Raw genomic sequence first — 19,568 nt, forward strand, 5'->3', positions numbered from 1 at the left:
GACTGGGCCGTCATTCTGCGTCAGAAAGCGGTAAGGTGCCGCCATCTTGAACGACAGGGAGGACACAAACAGGAGGAGTCTCGAGCTGATGCTGTGGGCGTGCCCTGTACGGAAAGCTTGCCGATTGGTCAGAGATGGGAACGCTCGTAGAGGCTACATATACGCCGAAACGGCACACGTTCGTCATTGTCACGTGTCTGAACTAAATCAGTCTAAACCAGTTCCGAGCGCTTCCATCAGTGATTGCACGTGACCTAAGAGGGCACCACGGACGGTGGTTATGGTCACGTGGGGCAGCTGCAAACAGTGAAAGTTCCTCTTTTTGGCAAAAACACCCCGACTGAACACGTGCGCCCTCTTCCGTCGTCTTTGGGCTACGAGGTGTGTGGGAGAGCACGTGTGACGTTTGCGAACTCGTTATTGGCTCTAGGCGCCTTTAAGCCACACCTAAGAATTCCTTCGAGGTCACTAACGTCAGGAATGAGGGCTTGGAGACATCGTCTGCGCATCAGTTTGTATGGCCTTCTTGGAATGGTGGGTTTACGAGTGGGTAGAATGTTCTCGCACTGTCTCGGTACTACTCGCTTGTCACGTGACCACCGCAACACACGAAAGAGAACAGGGTCTCTGGTGTTCCCGCTGAAACCTACAGCGTCTTTTGTTGTAACCGATGGCCTTCTTCATATAGAAATTTGAGTAGCATCTGATTAACAGACCGCAGACTGTTAACATCAGCTAAAAAAAGACAAAACGAGGTAAAATAACCCGCTGTCGCGAAAAATCACCATTTCGTTGGATCATCTTCGGGTAGCAAAAGCTGTTCTTCATTTATGACGACATCTAAAAACCAATAGTTTCACCACAAATATTAGGCTGAAATTATGCGAAACACTGCGGACAAAGCAACTTGAACCTGTGTATATTTTGCACAGGCGCGTTAAGGTATGAATGGCGTTTTTCGCTCTGCATTTTGTTGCACACCTTCTTGAAGAACCTGGCTATAGCAACTGTTCCTCAGTTGGATCATTGCTGTTCAGCTTTTTACGTTGCTAATTCTAATTAAGCATTTTATCAACTGTAAACAAGCGCATAACTCAGAAAATGCGGCTCTGATTTTCTCGGTCTCATTTCATACTTGAAAACTTATCTTCCTGATGTAGCCAAAGGTTTTGTTTGGTGGCATAAAATAACAATTGCAGTCACAAGTTTCAAACGCGAATCTCGATAAAAGTACTCTTGAGAACATCTTTTCGAACAGCAAGCGGGAGTAGAATGGAAATTTTCTGTCCATAAGGACGCTGGATTCTTCCTAGGACATGCGTCTTGGTTTAGCAAGCCTTGTTTACGTGCTCGTTGATGTAGGAGCGACAACAAACAACAATGCAAGAAAAGCAATAGCGTGAATATTTGCGTTATCCGAGCTTGGCTATAAAAGGGCCGCCATATTTGCTGAGAGAACGTGTTGTCTTGTCCTACGTACGTGTACTGTCAACTGGAAGTTGCATTCAGCATTCCCGAAGCTAGATGTGCGAGAGGTAGAGACATCTCGGAAAATGGAAAATATTTCACTGATTGATTATAGACACGATACTTGCGATAAAGTGTCAGTACGTGATCAATACGTTTCTCTCGCGCGAGAGTTCAGAATCATACATTTGCGAAATCCAGACCGCAAAAACTAGATCCGAGTCAACAAACGTAACAGGATTATCTCTTAGAGTAACGCATGTTGTCACTTGGCCACAGCCCACATTTCTAAAAAAAAAATGAAGTAATTAATTCTTGAGAAGAAATGTCAGATTCAATAAAACTCTGCAAATCAGACCAATTTGTGATTACTATGATAACCTCATCGGCGTTGCTTTGTAGCACGCAATATAAGAGAAATGCGTGTTGTTTCTGTTTATCTTTTTGATTGTCAGTGCCATATAAATTCCTATTAAAGCGCGAGATCGCCTCAGTCCCACCATACAAGTGCGGAATGCGCGCTGCGCTGTCTCCCATTATGGAGGCGTTGTCTACAGCATGTGCCGTACTGAAGCCAACTAGAAAGAAGCAGTACTTGCCTGAGCATCCGCTCGTTCCAGCAGCGCTATCACCAGCTCTACGTCTTGTTTTGTTCTCCCGAATAGGCAAGCTGACCCTTGTCCTCTGCATGACACCGCAAATTCCATGCACCACTGCTGAACCTACCAGCATCGGCCGTTCAGTGTTGCGCACGCCATCACTGAGTGCGTCACACACTGCCATTGCATTCATAAGCCCGTTCTTCGGTGTCTTCTGACTTTTTCCGATATTTTCGCGTTCAAATCAGTTACTTCTTGTCGCAGGTGTACTGGCTTAAGTTTGCATGCATCGAGTAAACATGCGTTGCGTGAAGGCTGTCGGATCATCCCTCAGTGCTATGTCCCGCGCTGTACAACATGAAGCCAGTCGGGACGCTTACCTTTGGCAGCGCTGCACCCAACTAATACCGAGCCGGAGCGCATACCCGGCCGATCTCTGGCGCACGACAGTCCTTGCAGGTCACGCGACGTGGTCGCCGGTTCTTGTCCCGTCCCGTGCCTGTTGTCCCCCATCTTACCCACATCACGTTTCCTGTCGCGAAGGCAGGTTTTACTACTGCCCGCTATCGCGCGAGCTCGCGGTCGGGGCAGTCGCGCTGATGCAGACAACTTTTTTGCTTGTCCCTTTTCTGTCTCAACCATGGCACTAAGGCGGGAACGGCCGTGAATGGGTTCTCTGAGGGAGAGGTGTAGTCTAACTCTGGGTGATGGAGCATGTTACGAGCGCTGAAGGCACCCGCAGGAAAGGTGTAGCAAGTGCTTCGCCACCGTGTGTTGTCGGGACGGGGTGTAACGCGACCTATTTGCATGAGGGAAAACAACAGCGTTCTCGTGTTCTGAAAGGCTTAGCATTGAAGGCGACTGGAGCGGTGTATGTTTTCATGATGAAGTTAGCGCCAAAAACGAGGACCAAAGTAGGAGAGAAGACAGAACACGAGCGCTTTCTCGCAACAGCAAAGAAACTGGCATACCTGGATCACACATGGAATCAATATCCATTCCTTCCCTCCTTTTTGTTTCTTTTGCGTTTTTTGGGGTTTTGCTCTTCGTGATTGTGACCATGAAGTTTCCTGCTTTTGTACCATTTGTGTTACCCAGCACTCTGCAGATGTATCGCCCCCTAAGGTTTTTCTTGCTCTTATCATGAATCTTTCTTTAGATTTACTTCACGAGATGGGTATATATCATGTGTTCCTCCATTAAAGTTTTAGTTGCGAAAAAGCGCTCATGTTGTGTCGTCGCTCCTACTTTGGTCCTCGTTTTTGGCGCTAACTTCATCATGAATAAGATTCAACTCGCCCAACATTCCACCATACTACCGTACGTTTCCATGCTGCTCACCGTTTTGCGACTGCCTGAGAATCTGTTCTAGATCAACGATATAATAACACGCGGCCTCATTTAAATTCATCTCGTTACTGCATACGCGTGCTGTAATGGGCCTCCAACGCTGTGCGGATGACCCCATGGGTGTACTAGGTGTACTAAATATACTGCTAAGAAAAATCTTCATATATTCTAGCACTAGTTATACAAATGCCACCGTTATCCGCGAAATGGATAGCGCATCATTGTTACCTCAACACAGCGAACTTTTGGCATTTTCTCGACCGACCTGTACTGACCGCCATTACAGTGACTGGAACGCCACTACCCGGGTTCTCACTTTCCCCATCCTCCTTCTTAATGGGGATCCTAAGTGTCCGAAGTGAGGCTCTTAGTGCGCCTTTCGCTTTCGGTAACTCCCCACTCAATCTAAGAATAAAGTCCCTTGATCCAGGACTTTCTTCACGAAGTAAACTTCTAAAGCAAAACCTGCCGATCCACCAACAACTGTAGCAGTGCGCTCCTTGACCTGTAAGCAACTGGGGAATGTGCTCGCACGATGGGTACACTCAAAATTTCGAGCTGAGGAGCCGTCTGAACATTTCACGGTTTTCACAGAGCGACCAAGATCGGTTTACCGGTATGCGCGCGCTTTCTCTTTTTTTCGCGCTAAATTCTGAAGCGCTTCGCTTGCGGCGTATTCGTGCTGTCGCGCCCCTCTATCGTTCTCGTAATGCCGGGCGCATTCCGGTTACGGCGCAGGGAAGCGGGAAATGGGAAAATGCGCCAGGAGAGGTGGATAGCAGCCGCAGCTATAGCCGATGCCGTCTCCGCCCTCTGTTTATTTCCGAGTTTGGAATGAGGCGAAACACGTGCCAGCGTTTTCAGGGCTACGTATCTGTCTGTCGCTCTCTGACGGGTCAGTAAATTCTGCTGGAAAAAAAAAAGATAGCAAGTCTGGTGTTTTCGTTACGCCGGTATGAATGAAACGGATAGACGCTCCTGCCTCGGGGTCCTCTCCTTGTGTAATTGCGCGCTTTAACGCATTCCCCCGCCAGTGAAAGGAGAGGCTAAAGAGTTGTTTACACGAAGCGACACTTGGTGGCGCTACTAGACAACGCGAACAAATGATAAAAGATTCAGGAAAAATTTACTGAAGGTGTTACCTGCAAAAGACAAGACCAGCCGTTTCAGACGTCCATAAGCTGCAACAAGGAAATAAATTGAAATGCAGTCTGCCAAAAGGCTACAAGGGAAGGGTTCTAGTTTCGATGCGCTCGGTGTAATATGCTCCAGCAAACTATTCATCCACGACATCCAGTATTAATCCACAACATCCTGTTTCTACTGCTGCTGGATGGATATCCACGGAAAAGACATCGCATGCTTCAGCATATTGCAAGCTATACAGTCCTCATAAAGTTACAAAAATTCGCAGAAACGCTGGAAGTAAGGTCACCTAGCAATTCTGGACAAAAGCATTTGTGAGCGGGAAACCGTTATGAATGCAATTTTGCGGATAATGTAAGATGTCACTAAAGCAATCGTTATATCCGCAGATCACCCGATTTCAGTCTTGCATTTTTTTATATTAACATTTTTTCTATCGTCAAAAACGTTCCCCATTCTTTTTCTGTGGCGGTCTTCCACGCGAACAATGGAAACCATTTAAAATAAAGATTTTGCTACATATCAGAAGAATGGTTCATTACCATCAATATTTTCATAACAGCATCTTAAAATTTTCTAATTTTCAAAATATTTCGCCGAGGATGTTGGACATGTGAACTTTCAAAACAGCCAAAAGGCAATGATATTGTTAGAGAGGAGACTCGATAGTAAAGGGAGCTAGAAATTCCTGGCGGGGAACATATATTAGGTCAGACAGGAACGCAGCATAGTTTAACGTTTGAAAAAAGGCAACGCTAAGATTTTCACTCCTTTCTTTCATAACCTACCTCACCAGGACTCCAATTTTCTTCCACGGCTTAGATTTCAGTCCGGACCACGTGTTTCGCCTGCGTCGAAATCTGACCACTGTGGCCAGTATTACTGCTTCATACCAAGAGCTCTTCAATATTGCCAGCTGTAGTAGTAGTAGAAAACATTTATTCACAAAAAGGTAGATAAAGAGGTGAAAATACAGATTTTGGGTGGAGTCCTTATTTCAGGACCCCAGTGTCCACCGCTGTTGTTCTTGCTTGGGATGTAAAACTCGGCTTCGAAGCTCGGCGAATACCTGTGGCTGCTTTTCTGAAGCTAAGAGATAGTGCTGCCATCTGTGAGCTCGGCAGCCAGCTATTCTATACGCTTTCCTCCTTTTTTTTATTTCTACGCTGTATTTCTGTTTTCAGAAGCGTTGTGCAGTTCGTCCGAACACCGCGAGTGGCGTGACAATCTGCTAACGTCCAAATTTTGGCCCATTAGCGCACATTCATACCTGCATGTTACGCATGTCTCACGGCCGATTTCTGTTGACTAGGTATGGTCCCGAATACGTTAGGAGGACCGTGACAAATCGGCCAGAGCTAGACACGTGACGTCCGCGTCACACGAATGTAATTGCGACAGGTACAAATGGCACTGTGGGAAATGACAGGGACATGCAGACGATACGTGCACCGCCCCTTGTCATGTGTCTTTTTTCCTTCGTCTGTATTTGTTTGCGCCGCTGCGGTATGTATTACGGTTGCTAAACTATTTTTCAACACTCAAAGCACTGTTAGTCTCAATATGGGATTATTTTTCTTTCATCTGTCTATCATTCCGCATCAAATTTACTAGCTTGCTTCCTAATATTCATGTTGATTAACAAAATTGTTATCGCTACCTTGAATATGCGACTTCTGCCAAGGCTAACGCTGCCCCTTCTTCTCGTGATTTGCTTGGTCTAAAAATTCCCGTATTCGCCAGTTTCAGCGATTTATTTGGTTTGTTACTCCTTAGCTTGCATTTTGGATCCGCGTGCTTTCTAGATTATGATTCTGAAATGATGCGTTCGTTAGCTTTTCGTATTAAACTATGTAGTTCATTTTGTTGGGAATATAATTGTGTTTGCTTTGCTGTGCCCGTGAGGTGTTGAAATAATTAACATTTTGCTGTGGATGTTTACTAGCCGGCAAATATATATCCGGCATCAACGACATGAACGGAAATTTCAACCCAGCGAAGGTTTGCAGTTATCGACAGACAAAGACGTCAGGCTGCGGCTAAACTCTCTAAGTGCGAAACAAATTACTTGCTACTTTGTTATGGCCGCAAATGTACGGTGGTAAAGTTCACAGAGCTCGGAAGACCTTCACTTGGAAAGTAATTTAAAACAAAACAGAAAAAAAAATATTTCATAACTTGCGGCCTTTTAAAACAAACACACTGGCAAAAAATTTTCATAAAAACAAAGAAAGAGTTACACTAGTGACGTTGTGGCCGTGAACTCTTACAAATATAAGCTATGGAAGCTCGGTAACAAAAAATCGTACACTTTGCTGTATAGTACACGAATGCCGCACATAAGGCTACGGCAAAGCGCGCGTAGCTTCAGGTTAGGTGCATTGGCGCTGGTCATTAGATGAATTCTGTGCCGTCGCTTTCTTTGCTTAAGTGTGTTTCCTTTTACTTTGTGATTTTGCACAATGGTACTTGTACTTGTGTAATGATTCCTTCTTCCAGAAGATTTTGTTTTTTACCAATAGGTTTTTCTGCCATATATTCGAACTTTGCACACTTATGACTGAGTCTTAGCGGGTATAAGGTGCTGCGGGTTGAGCATAAAGTAAATAAGAAAATGATTCAGGTGTATGCTTTGTCCCACGGGAACTCAGGCACAAAAAAAAAAGAAGTGCACCATTGGTTCCGACGTCACTGTGGTGCCCGTGAAATAGTCATTCTTAGGAACCTGCGTTTCTGATTTAGGCCCTGATTCGCCGTACTCCTCTGAAGATAGTGTTACGTCGTTCCTTTGTAAGGACATATGCCGTGTTCCATTCCACATACGCTCGCCGGCCCCCGCCTCATTCCAGCACAATTGAGCATGGCGTCATCGTGAAACTTTACGAGCATTCCACAGCCGTGTCGCAACCGTCACAGCTGCAGAGCCGCGCAGGCTGGCAGGTTCGTCGGCGATGCACTCGCGTGCCATTCCTTTATCGTCACCCAATGCCGCCTGTACGGACACGCGAGCTCTACGGGAGACAATGTCCAGACCATCCACTCAGCCGACGTACTCACGGGAAGAGTATGGCGGAGTACTAATAACACGCGCCGGTGGTGTCACAGATAGCAGTGACGAGCTGAGCTGTGCAATGTAACCCCTAACTCCGTTGTCCTCGCCTTTTTGCAATGCGCCGTGAACATTCTCAGCTGGTGGCTGGGACAGTCACATCGAAGAATCGGCTTAGTCATTCTGTCATTCCAATCCTGGGTGTGGCATTCAACTTTGTCGTGCGCACTTTGATCCCTCGACGGGGAGGAGGATGATGTGCCCTTTGCAACTGAGTTCGTCAAACTAGACGAAGTTCTAACGTTACGCCGTAGTGGAACAAAGAGTACCGGATACTTTTGCTTCTATCGTTGCAGTACGCTCACTTGTTCGCGCCAGATGCATGCAGAGCAGTGCGCATGTGTTGGTAAATAAAAGCCACACTGAAGACAATGTGATCCACTTTTTGTACTTAGTAAAAGTCAATTCGTGGCTCTTTCTGATCGTCTTAAAGTGTGTTCGCCAGGAAAAGGTGTCTTTATAGCTGGGAGGATTGCGTTTAGAAATGGAGGCGCATTTTCTCCGCCAGTCGATGGGAACTCGATACGTTTTGACCTGAAAAGACTCCTGCATCCCCGGTTGGGACATGACTCCCGCTGTAGCCGAGCCTGGGGCAGCCGAGCACATAAAATGCCTTGACGTCACGTCGACACCGCTGTTCGCTTGCGGGAACGGCCCATTGTGGCGACACCTGTATTTAATTTGTTGACCTTTTTTCACTCAACAGTAGCTCTGTGTTCGCGGATAGTAGTCTAGTTGGCATAAGAGCTACGGCGTCTATAGACGCAGGTCAACTGCATTATGTCCTCAGTGTCCCTTTAAGCGTGGAAGCAGCATTTTGCTTTCGTGTAATCCAGTTTAGTCCTCAGTCCTTGTACCCAAAAACTATAAATAAAATGACGGAGAAAAACGGGTTACTCTGTCACTGCCAAAGGCGTAATACCTGGATTGCAGCGTACTGTTGCCCTTCCCCCGGTTCCGCGTTACTGCCCGTGAAATGTTTGTAGCTCTCCAGCTGAGGCCCGACACATTTCTGACCCCAACACCGGCATGCCGCTCGAGTTCCATCTCTATTCTGTTTATGGCACGTGTCGGGGGTATTTCTAGTTCAGTGACTACAATGCCACATTGACCGCCGAAGCGGTTTTTTTGTTTTAACCAGAGCATATAGCACACGCTCAAATAATAAAATAAAAAAGTACATGACAAGACTTCCAGGGACCCCACACTAATGCCTAACTGCGACAGATGGGCTTGGAGGGGAGGACGGGTGTAGCTGGTGCTCTGCAAGTTCTCAGGACTCTTTGTCTGCGAGAGCCGTTGCCTTCAATCTTAAGCCTTTCGCGGCGACCTGGAAGCGTTCTTTCGACATCTGGCTCACGGGAGGATTAATACCGCCATTGAGCCACAGCGACAGGTGTATTGGCGTGCTCGGCATGCAGGAATACGTACTGTCAGTTTCAAATGTCGCCACACCACCTGCCTTGCTTTGAGGGCATACGGCGTTATACAGGATCCCTAAACCTCCAAGCACTCTGCAGGGTAAGACCTCTTTCCTCCTTACAGCTTAAGACTTTTCAAGCACTTTGTGACGACAAGGCGGCGTTTGGCTCACAGCCATGCATACTCACAGAGGTTGGAAGTATCATCCATACAAAATGCCTCTTGTTGTGAGTGCTTGCAGCGGAAGTTTTTTTTGTTATATCTTGTTTACGACTACTGAACGGCGTGTACAATCATCCTCAAGACGTTAGTCTCCTCAATGTATGCATATCTTTTTGTACGGCGTATGCAGCACAGATTTGCGAAGAGGAGTGACGGTGCGGGAACCACTGCAACGCTTCGGAAATACCAGCTAACCAGCTCTCGCGTGGCATGCTCTTTCTATTCCCACATTTGTTCTTGCACGACAAATGCAGGGGGGGTGATGGGGTTAAGACCTACGCCGAGACCTTTTTTTTTCGTTTTGTACCAGTTTGCCTGATTGCAGTACAATTAAGGCGCGCTCACTGAGAATGCAACACAAATTCCCTGGCGATAAATTCCTACGGAGCATTCCCCGGTGCTGAGTCGAGCGCGCGGTAATGGGTTCGCCAACGAAGACACCACTTGTGTAATGACGGAAGAGTCTTGGCTCTGAGACGTCGTTGTTGACGGCGAGAATGCGCGAATGTAAGACAGGAAGGAGATAGGGCCCGCGTAACGCCAGCGTCGCGGTCTTTTCGCTCGTCTTGGAACTCCATTCATTTCCTCTGCTCCCGTTATCTGTAACGAGCGCCGACACGGAATCCCGCCGACGCGCGCGTCTAAGTCAGCGGGGTGCAGGTATTGCTGCGATCATTACGTCGACGCGCTTATCTCCGTTGATTAGCGGAGGAAATGCGGATAAGAGTCGGCGGGAGCGGCGTAATTGATGCGACGTCACGCACCGACAAAGGTGTCGCTGTGTTGAGCAAGGGTTTGTTTTGGCTAGCCAACCCTGTTTTTCCGCTCTCTTTCAGGTAGAATTATTTGTTGTTCTTCGCTCGTAAGAACTGCCCAAAGCGTATCATTCTGAATCTGTACCGCATTTACAAAAATTAATTTAGACAGTCTATAGACTGTCCATAGCCTTTTGTCTATAACGTCTATGGACACTCTATACACAAATCTGATAGACTTGTCTATAGGCAATACAAATGCTATATACAGTCTATAGGCAATATATAGATTTATGACAATACTATTGAACTAAACTATAGTCTATAGGTAGTCTATTGACTATGAGTAGACAAAAGGAAATATCTATAGGAAGGCAATAGAGTATATGAGAAGTTTATAGACAGTCCATAGACCATTTTTATAAGCGCGGGCAGTTGTAAGAGTCAACGCCCACGGACACAAAAGGGAAGACAAAACTCTTTAGTCTTGTTCAACTTAATAATGTCCGTGTCTTCTTTCGCTATGGAACATGAATTGAATGTTGAGCGAACAACTATAGGCCACCCAGACGCTTTAAATGATTCGGCGTCTGATGTTCCATCTTCCGGAGCGAACTTAATTGTGGAAACACGATTTCGCGCAGCCAAAGTATCAGGTCAATTCTAGCCCCGCACTCTTCCTTGCCAAGACGTTGCCGTTGTCAAATCGTCTACTTCCAGCTTACGAGGAGTAATTCGCATAGTGAATGGACAAATCACCCTGTAACGGTGGAGTTAGAGAAAGAACGGCCCAGTTTTCAAACACGCATGGAGGATGGAAGTTGGAAATTGTTGCATTCTTCAAGTGCTGCATTACAAACATGTGAATGCGCTGAAAACTAGCAACAAGAGCGGAACAGGGAGGGAAAAGTTGCTAAAACAACACAGATAATTGGCCCAAAATTGGAAACATCCTGGCAAAGCATGGTCCTGCAAATTACCAGAGTGAAACCATCTATTTGCAATATTGGGCGCATTACCTCTGCTGCTTGGGTGGCGGCCGTCACTCATAGCACATATTTACAGCTGCCTCCTAAGCTTCTATATATATCGCGACATCGTTGTTCAAAGCCACCGGTCATAAGACGTTTACCTGGGTCTCGCATCGTTATGATTAAGGAAGGAGCTTGTATTTGGACTGGGCCTGATAAGCTGTCCAATAACTTTACTGCATCCAGTTCATATAGCCACACACAGGTAGTGGTAGTGTTCATCGCTCACTGTGCTGCAGAAAGCACTCAGTGCTTGAAGGCTTTTTATACGAAGCATACTAAAATAGCCCGACCCAGCTCCTCGAGCGCGGCGGTGTCGTTACCATTGACCTTTCGTGACCTCCATGTCATACCACGTGATGCGTGACGTCACAGCAGATGAAAAACGGGGGCCCAACTCGCGCCGTCGCGCGAGGCGTCGTGACCATGGATGACCACGTGGTGCGTGACGTCACAGCAGATGAGAAACGGGGGCCCAGCTCGCGCCGTCGCGCGAGGCGTCGCGACCAAGGAGGACCACGTGATGTGTGACGTAACGACATAGGAGAAACGGGGCCCCAGCTCGCGCCGTCGCGCGAGGTGTCGCGACCAATGTGTTTCCTGCTTCTGCCGCTAGGTGCGCTGTAGTGAACACGTGATGCTGGAGCGGCGGTATACAAGGGAGTGCGCCTGCCTCTGCTAGGCGTACACGGGACAGAGATGCCTCCTGGAGACAGGGCTGCTCGTTGGAATGAGAAGCAAAAGTTGCGGCGTGCTACAGAGACTGATGAAGAGCGTGAAGAACGTCTAGCCAAGCGGCGTGCTCGATATGCAACTCGGCGACAATATGCTTCGCATCTGACTAGGCTTAACCTAAGCTAAGCCTCAGCCATTTTTTCAAGTATGTTGTGCGTAGAAGGTACAAATGACAATGGTGCGTTCAATAGATCCAACGATCCGTTTCCAACAGGGCAATGTACTTAAAGAGGAAACAATGTTTTTATTTAAAAACAGAGGTATGTGCCGGCTAGTTCATCACGTTTGACATGCTGCTTGGCTTATGAGAGGCAGCCGCAACACTGAAATTACTTAAATAAGGAACGCTAGTGTACAGAATGAAGCAGTATTTCCCTCAAAGAAAGCTAGGATAAGCACGAAAGAAAATTCCAAAGGACGTGCTTCAGATCGTTGTAATGAATGTCCAAAATTTATCAAGAATGGTGGTGACTGTACCATAAGGCTACACAAAGATTGAAACAAAACTTGCTATTTCCGAACAGAGGAGCTTCCAAGCACCGACTTGGTTGAGCACTCCATAAAAACATGGCGACTTCCACTCGCCATCAACAGTTAGCAGAATAGGAAACTATACGTGAAAAAGTAATAGAACACAAGCAAGACGGGGACCAACGAGAATATATTTGTGGGCACACAAGACACTGAGTGAAAAGGCCATAACGCATTAAGTATTCGCTCATCGACAAAAAAAACATCTAAACCTTCATGCAGTCACCTCTTGAAGGCTTTCATAGAGTCCAAAAAGTTCCGGCACGTCTTGCATTTAATCTGATGAGCACCTCAGCTCAACGGCTGATGGATTTGCCGAGCGTACATCGGAATAAGAACGAGGCGCAGATCTGTGGCCGCCTAACTAATTCTCATATCTTTATTCAAGCGTAAGAAATCAGCGCAGACAGACTGCAGGAACGCACTGGCGAGAGACGTGAGCTTTCTTTTTCGTAGCTTACTTCTGCTCCTAGGCTTCTTGCGCTTCCAGTTTCCGCAACCCGTTTGATGTTCTGCACTAGCACCATCGAGGGCGAGCGTACTGAGGCATAGCCTTCTTCCAACATGAACGAATAAAAATGCTCAAGGAGACTGGGAATTCCGAAGATAGACAGATGAAGCCAGTCCGCCACCCCTTCTTCGAATCCTGCCGCAGTCCCTTGCTCTCAATTCGCTTGTCTCCTTGTCCCCTCAAGCATCTGTGGAACGCTTTCTTAGAACTTCTGGTTACAAAGAAGGCTTTGCCAGTTGCGTACCGTTAGCGTAAGTTTGGCAGGTACAGAGATCTCAAGCCAACTCTTGGCACACCTCCTACACAAGGGCGGAAAACCGGAGCGCACGGCAGGGGAGGTAGAAAAGACGGCGTGGGAAGACGGCGGGCAGAAAAAGGCCGTTAATTATTCTGTTTGTTATCCCCGCGATAGGCGGCGAAGAGATAAAGGAGAGCAATGCTGGCGGGAAGCCGCGGATCTGGATTGACAACGTCCACAGCGGCCGGCGCTCCGTGCGCGCGCGTCCCTGAATTCTGACGGGCTGTGTTTCGTCACGCCCGCCTACCTGGGATTCCATGGCGCGGACAATTTCCACGCACGTGTTCGGCGAAGAGGGCGAGGATGCTGGAGAATAAATAAATAAAGTAATTGGGCGAGGGAGGAAAGAGAAAAAGGAATGCCTGCAGCGGCGAGTCACACACACTCCCCATTCCAAGCGAGCTTACGGCAGGTGTTGCAGCTGGTGTTCAGTGCAGAGAGTAGCTGATGTTCCTCCACATACCGCTGCCTCCCTGCAGCCGTGTCTCTTCTATCTGGTCGCCGTGCCTTCCTCGCTTGCCACGGCTCCATCCTCTTTGTTTCCGTGTGGAGATTAACGGACTGTCGCGGACGCTGTAGCGGTGGTTGCCGACAGAGTGCGCCCGGTACGGAACATTGCGCTGTAGAATGGTCTGTCCGCGCAGCGAGTCTTTCACCACCAAGCCGCCTTCAGCGAACGCTTGCTCGGGAAGATTCGCCGGAGATAACGGGTGAGTTCCCAATGAATAACTGTCGATCGGGAAATAGATATATATTGGTGCGTCTGGGTTACTCTTCGGGAAGCAAAGATGGGTTCTCACGTAATTTTGCCCCAGGGAATTGTTTCGAGCTGTTTTGCTGTTGCTCTTAGATGATGGCTAATTAGGTTGGGTCACGTTGATGTTGAACTAAGGCATTATGGGTTATAACGTGGTTGTTCCATGCTCCTGCAATACTTCTTAGGGTCATTTATTTTGGTTCATAGTTTTTGAGGGTTTAACGTCCCAAAGCGGCTCAGGCTATGAGGGACGCCGTAGTGAAGGGTTCCGGAAATTTCCACCCCCTCGAGTTCTTCAACGTGCACTGACATCGCACAGTACACGGGCCTTTTGGATTTTCGCCTCCATCGAGTAATTTTGTGAACGTCGCTATTACATGCGTTCGTGAGACAAAATTAGTGTCCAATACTTAGCGGTGAGCCAAACAAGACACCTTCAAAGACGAAATGAGTAAGTAAGTCTCATGAAAAGCCGCTCAAAAGTGTAAGGGTGAACTGTAAATCAACGTACTGTTACGCGGTCCTTTTTTTCTTAGCAAAATTCGACCAAAAAGAGAAGGGTTGCAATAAGGTAACAACACTATATCCACTGTTGCATGCATCTCCGTCACTGCCTAGAAAAAGGCCTCTTGATCATACGGAGAATTACTTACGGTTCAAACTAGCTGGTTGCGTGCACTCAGGATGTAATTGCAACAGATGCATAGCAGCACAGCATAGTGTTAATATGCAGTGCGCGGGAATACGCCTTGTATGTGATCAGCTACTCTAAACTTAGCTAATTCCCGCGTCTACCAGGTTTGAAGCTCCTGGGTGCAATTTTGAAATTCACTGTTTATAATTTTAAAAAACGCGGATGTTTTGAACGTTATCTGTGACCGCATTTGGCCTACAGGTGGCAATGTGCTCACTTTTGGACACGTGGAGCATCGGGGTTAACGTCGCGCTAATAACGATTCCACCAGTTTTCTCATGTGCTGCTCGGCTAGCATACATATCCCGGCTCAGCTCCGTAAATGACTGAGAACATAGCGGCTATAACAAAAATGACCATTATTTGACGAGAAATGAAAACGTAAATGTGCAAGCTGGGAAGTAAACACAAACCAGAAAATCAAGGTATACTGGAATAAAAGAAAGACATGCTTCTGAGAACCTGCATCATCTGACGTAAAGAACGATAGCACGCCTCTTCAGTGAGGAAAATTGGGAAGCATAGTTACTGAGATCAGTAAAAAAGTACTGCAGTGAGTATTGCGCAATGCTCCTTCTACTGGCGATTCCATGGCGCAGCTTTGTGACGTAATGCACTCAGAGAAAGCTGATGGATGAGGCAAGAAGCACAAACTAATCCTTCTTGCTGCATGTGCGGTCGAAGATGCAGTCAGGTTATCAGAAAATTCCCCCTATTTTTGTTCTTAAGTACTGAAGAAGCTGTTAACCCGCTACAAGATGAGGCGTCCTAATAGCCCAGCTGCATGACCTAGTGTGACGTCAGTCTCCGAATGGCAAAAACAAGGCAGGAAAGTGGGATTGTTCAATACACAAAACGAAATCAGCAAGCCTTAAAGGGCAGCCTGAGTACGCTACCCAACCCTTCGACAAGAGCACTCGGCCAGACGAAGACCACTTCTTTTTGTCGAAACGTTGGCTAGTGAACCTTGGCTCATCTCCGGACACTTGTTCAGTTTAATATTTCTCATTCTCCCTATGTCTCACCTGTGTGAAATACCCGCTTAGAAGCACCGGCCTTCGTTTTTTTTTATTTTCAGGCTGTGCTTTTTTACGTGCCTCAGTGGGTACACTTGAATTCCTAACCAACGGTATCTCGCTTAAACCGACTAGAGAATGGGTTGTAAGGCTCCTGATAAATCTGTTCAGTGTCTAGAACGAATGCTTTTGAGCATTCGCACTAAGTGCGGTCCTTTTAAAGAAGCCAGTGGTTAATTATTATTTTTTAACAACCGGGTTTTTTTTAAATTCACGGCCCGATTAATCAGCGCCTAGCGGCGGCTTTTGAAACTATTTTTCTAAACAGTGAACTTTATGACTATGGTGGGCGACATGCCAATATAGCGACATGCCACATGAGCGACATGCCACCAGACGCAGCCACTCGCAGCAGCCACGCCAGGGTAGCACCGACATCACGAGTTCCCTTCCGGTAGCCGCGAAAATCGTCTGCTCGTGTTGCTGCTCGAACCTGACGGGCATGCCCCAGCTCGGTCAATGCCTTAGCGCACGTGCTTCTGATTTGAGGCTGCCGTATGTTTATGTCGGTAGTTCCGAAGTCCGTTATTGCCGACAACGACATACGGGAATGAGAGACAATGGCCGATGTATGATCGGCAAGGCCAAGACCCACGCGCGGAGAGAAAACGGGTGCGACAACGGAAAGTCGGCAAACCGAGCGTCAGACGATGACGTATTAATAGTTCGGTCGCAGTCTCCAGACCGTTTTGTCTTTTTTTTTTGTTCCCCGTCATGTACGGGTTGAGGCGAAAAATGAGTAGCGTTATTAACAATCACCGACATGCTCAGAGCTAATCAAGCTAACTCAAAATTCTTGCGGCGGGGTGACGCGTGATGGAATACGTATCGCCTGCCTGTTTTACTTAACCTTCGTAAATGGCGTTTCGTAGTCTCTGTTCGTACTTAGTAGTGGTTTTCAACAGCTTTCCACAAACACTGTGGCATACAAACCTCCATTACTGGAAAACTTTTGAGTTTCTTTTTGTGTAACGAGGCTTCATTCCTAACACAGTACCACGGCTTTAGTTCAAAGTACGTCACAAGGTTTTCACTCGAGCTGAAGCGAAAAATTACTAAATGGAGTGAAGGCACAGGGTCAGTGACCTCCTGGTGTCCGAAAATTTCGCGAAACGTTCTTTCCGTCACTGATCCGGATGGGATAAATGAGAAAAACACAAAAAAAATCGCAACAAGGCTAATTTGTCTCTTTGTATATGAAGAGGCGAGGCGCAGAGGGCATTAAGGAAAAAGGAACAGAGCCAGGGAGATGGAAACCTCCAAGATGCAACGATCACAGTGACACGTGGTGGCGCTGGCGTCGGAAGCATTGCCTTTTTTCATCCTCAATTTTTCAATTTATTCAACCTCAGCCGCTGGATCGTTTGCGGTAAAACTGCTCACAGAGCTTCAGCATTGGGGTAACTTTTTTTCCCGTAGCAAGTTTAACAGTACTCAGTTGGTTCAGCTATGCAGGATGCAAACCTGTAATCTTTTGCGGCGAAATCGGCGAACTTTTGACGTACTGATAGCCGCCAGTGTCGGCTTGATGCGGAAGGTGTTGGGGTGGCGCCATCAAGGGACCCACGCACCTTGCAATGCCGGCCTCGGCGCCTTTCGCGTCTTTGCGCTTTCCTCTGGAGACAACAGACGGCACCACCACTGCCCTTTTGCGAGGAAAACGGAGTTGGTGGCATTCGGTTAGTTGACCTCGGGCAAACCACTGCCTTGCTAAGCCACTCAGGACATGAACTGCTGAGCATGATGAGCGAGCTAGACAGGCAGAGCAGAACGGTGAGGCTAAAAATTTACATGCAGATAACCAAAGTAATGTTCAACAGTCTAGCAAAAAAACAGCAGTTCGCAAGTGGTGGCGAGGTGCTGGAAGTAGCAAGAGAATATGTCTACTTAGGGCAGGTAGTGACCGCTGATTCGGGTTATGAGAGGGAAATAACTAGAAGAATAAGAATGGGGTGGAGCGCATACGGCACGTTCTCTTAGATCATGAATGGCAGTTTACCAACATCCCACAAGAGAAAAGTACAGAACCGCTGTATCTCACCGGTACTCACCTATGGGGCAGAAACGTGGAGGCTAACAAAGAGGATTCAGTTAAGTTAAGGACAACGCAGCGAGCTATGGAAAGAAAAATGGTAGTTGTAACGTTAAGAGATCGGAAGCGGGCGGAGTGGGTGAGGGAACAAACACGGGTTATTTACATCTTAGACGAAGTCAAGAGGAAGAAATGTGCTTGGGCAGGGCATCTAATGTGAAGGCAAGATAACCACTGGTCCTTAAGGGTAACGGAGTGGATTCCAAGAGAACGCAAACGTAGCAAGGAGCGGCAGAAAGTTGGGTGGGCGCATGAAATTAAGAAGTTTGTGGGGATACGGTGGCCGCAACTGGCAAAGGACAGGGTTAATTGGAGAGACATGAGAGAGGCCTTTGCCCTGCAGTGGGCGTGGTCAGGCTGATGACGATGATGAATATCCAAGCACTATGCGCAGTTTCACCATAAACAAGCCAGTGGTTCGGGCGGAAAAATTTCCAACAGCCTACACTATACAGATGGACAATACTGTACGAACAGAAAAACGAGTCGACTGACTTAATCTAGCAACTAAACTTTATTTTACTTTTCAGGAAATATACATATGTGGAAGAGAACGGAGTGCATGCGCACCGCGCATAAAATCGAAAAAAATAAAGAAAACAGACGAACTAGGTGCGTTCGGGGAACTTCAAATCGTTATCGGCCGGGGCAACCGCTGTACGAAAAGCATTCGTTACCGCGAGTGACATGAAGCGAGTGTTAGCGCAGTAGAGCAAAACATCTTTTGACAAGAGATCCGGTTTTCTTTGTCTTTTGCAACTTGACGAGCTGCTTCATGCTGCCATGCGCTGAAGGGATGGAAAATTACAGTTAGCTTGGGAAAATACAGGGGCTTGCTTCTGCTGCCGCGATGCAGAATCGTGGTTAACAAAACACTGTCGCATCCACCCCGTAATAGACACCAGGCGCTCCTTTTAGCGGTTCTCGTCGTTGGCTGCCTTTCGCAACAGAGCTTTAGTGATGTCACACTTCACACAAACCAGGCCAGAAATGATATTATTGGCAGCACTCACGCAGATGAGTAAGTTCAGTGTGTATACAGTAGTCCTTGGACCATTTCAATGGATTCATGGCAGCATTTTTCGTTGTTTTTTTTTTGGCATAGATGGAAACAGAGTCAGCGATACCGGGCGCACAGATTTCTTCAACTGCGGGGGTCGAATGGCCTCAACAGGCTTCTGGAAGAAGGAATTGGGCGGTGAAGCGGAAGTTGTCACATAGAGGGGAATATTTATGTTAGCCTCCGACCTGCACTTGCTTCATCTCAAGGAATCAGCAGTTCTAAGAAGGATTGAAATTGGCTCGCATCAGTTACCGTGCTCTAATTACCCAGATACCCCATGCACAGTACTGTACATGGCGGTTTTGGCGTGCTGTGCGCACCTCCCCCCCCCAAAAAAAAACAAAAAAAACAAGAGAAATAAGTCTGCGGAAAGGTTTACTTCATTAGTAATGAGCGCTTACAAGTGGAATTTTTTATTCACTGTGAAGGGAGCCAGCGCTCGTTCCACGCAGTTCTATTTCATGTGAAAGTGTCTTTACGCTGTTCATTTTCAGATTCATTTCGGCCAACTGGGAATCCCCCCCCTCCATGAATCACTATTCACCACTCGCACTGTCCCTTTAATAGCTTTTCTGTCAGCGAGAGTTGTGCGATGATATCACGTACGGCTTGTTATTGACAAGGGTATCTGTGCCACGGACTTCCCCTGATCTAATATGTCGCCTGTGGGACAAGCGAAACGTAAACAGCGCGTAGAACGCTGTATGTAC

General features: G+C 47.2%; 1 protein-coding gene and 1 long non-coding RNA gene across 5 annotated transcripts in view; one reads left to right on the forward strand and one right to left on the reverse strand.

Moving 5' to 3' along the window:
- The window catches only part of LOC149328663 (uncharacterized), a 178,906-nt gene extending 176,285 nt beyond the window's left edge, over positions 1 to 2,621 (reverse strand). For all 3 annotated transcript variants that reach the window (XR_016285457.1, XR_016285458.1, XR_016285459.1), the window contains exon 1: positions 2,447 to 2,621. This is a non-coding gene — a long non-coding RNA (uncharacterized LOC149328663). The remainder of the gene's footprint in view (positions 1 to 2,446) is intronic.
- Positions 1 to 19,568, forward strand: part of LOC149328664 (prestin-like) — a 198,235-nt gene that overhangs the window by 142,867 nt on the left and 35,800 nt on the right. Inside the window, exon 1 of one of the 2 annotated variants that reach the window (XM_089559599.1) lies at positions 13,541 to 13,886. The exons of the other annotated variant lie outside the window; for it this stretch is intronic. Within the exon in view, the coding sequence (XP_089415725.1) occupies positions 13,804 to 13,886 (83 nt within the window). The 5' untranslated portion in view covers positions 13,541 to 13,803. Of the gene's footprint in view, positions 1 to 13,540; positions 13,887 to 19,568 lie in introns of those variants that run through there. 2 annotated transcript variants of the gene reach the window in all.

The sequence above is a fragment of the Amblyomma mixtum genome, chromosome 9 (genome assembly GCF_055824585.1).
Source record: "Amblyomma mixtum isolate Tamu chromosome 9, ASM5582458v1, whole genome shotgun sequence".
Lineage (NCBI taxonomy): Eukaryota > Metazoa > Arthropoda > Arachnida > Ixodida > Ixodidae > Amblyomma > Amblyomma mixtum.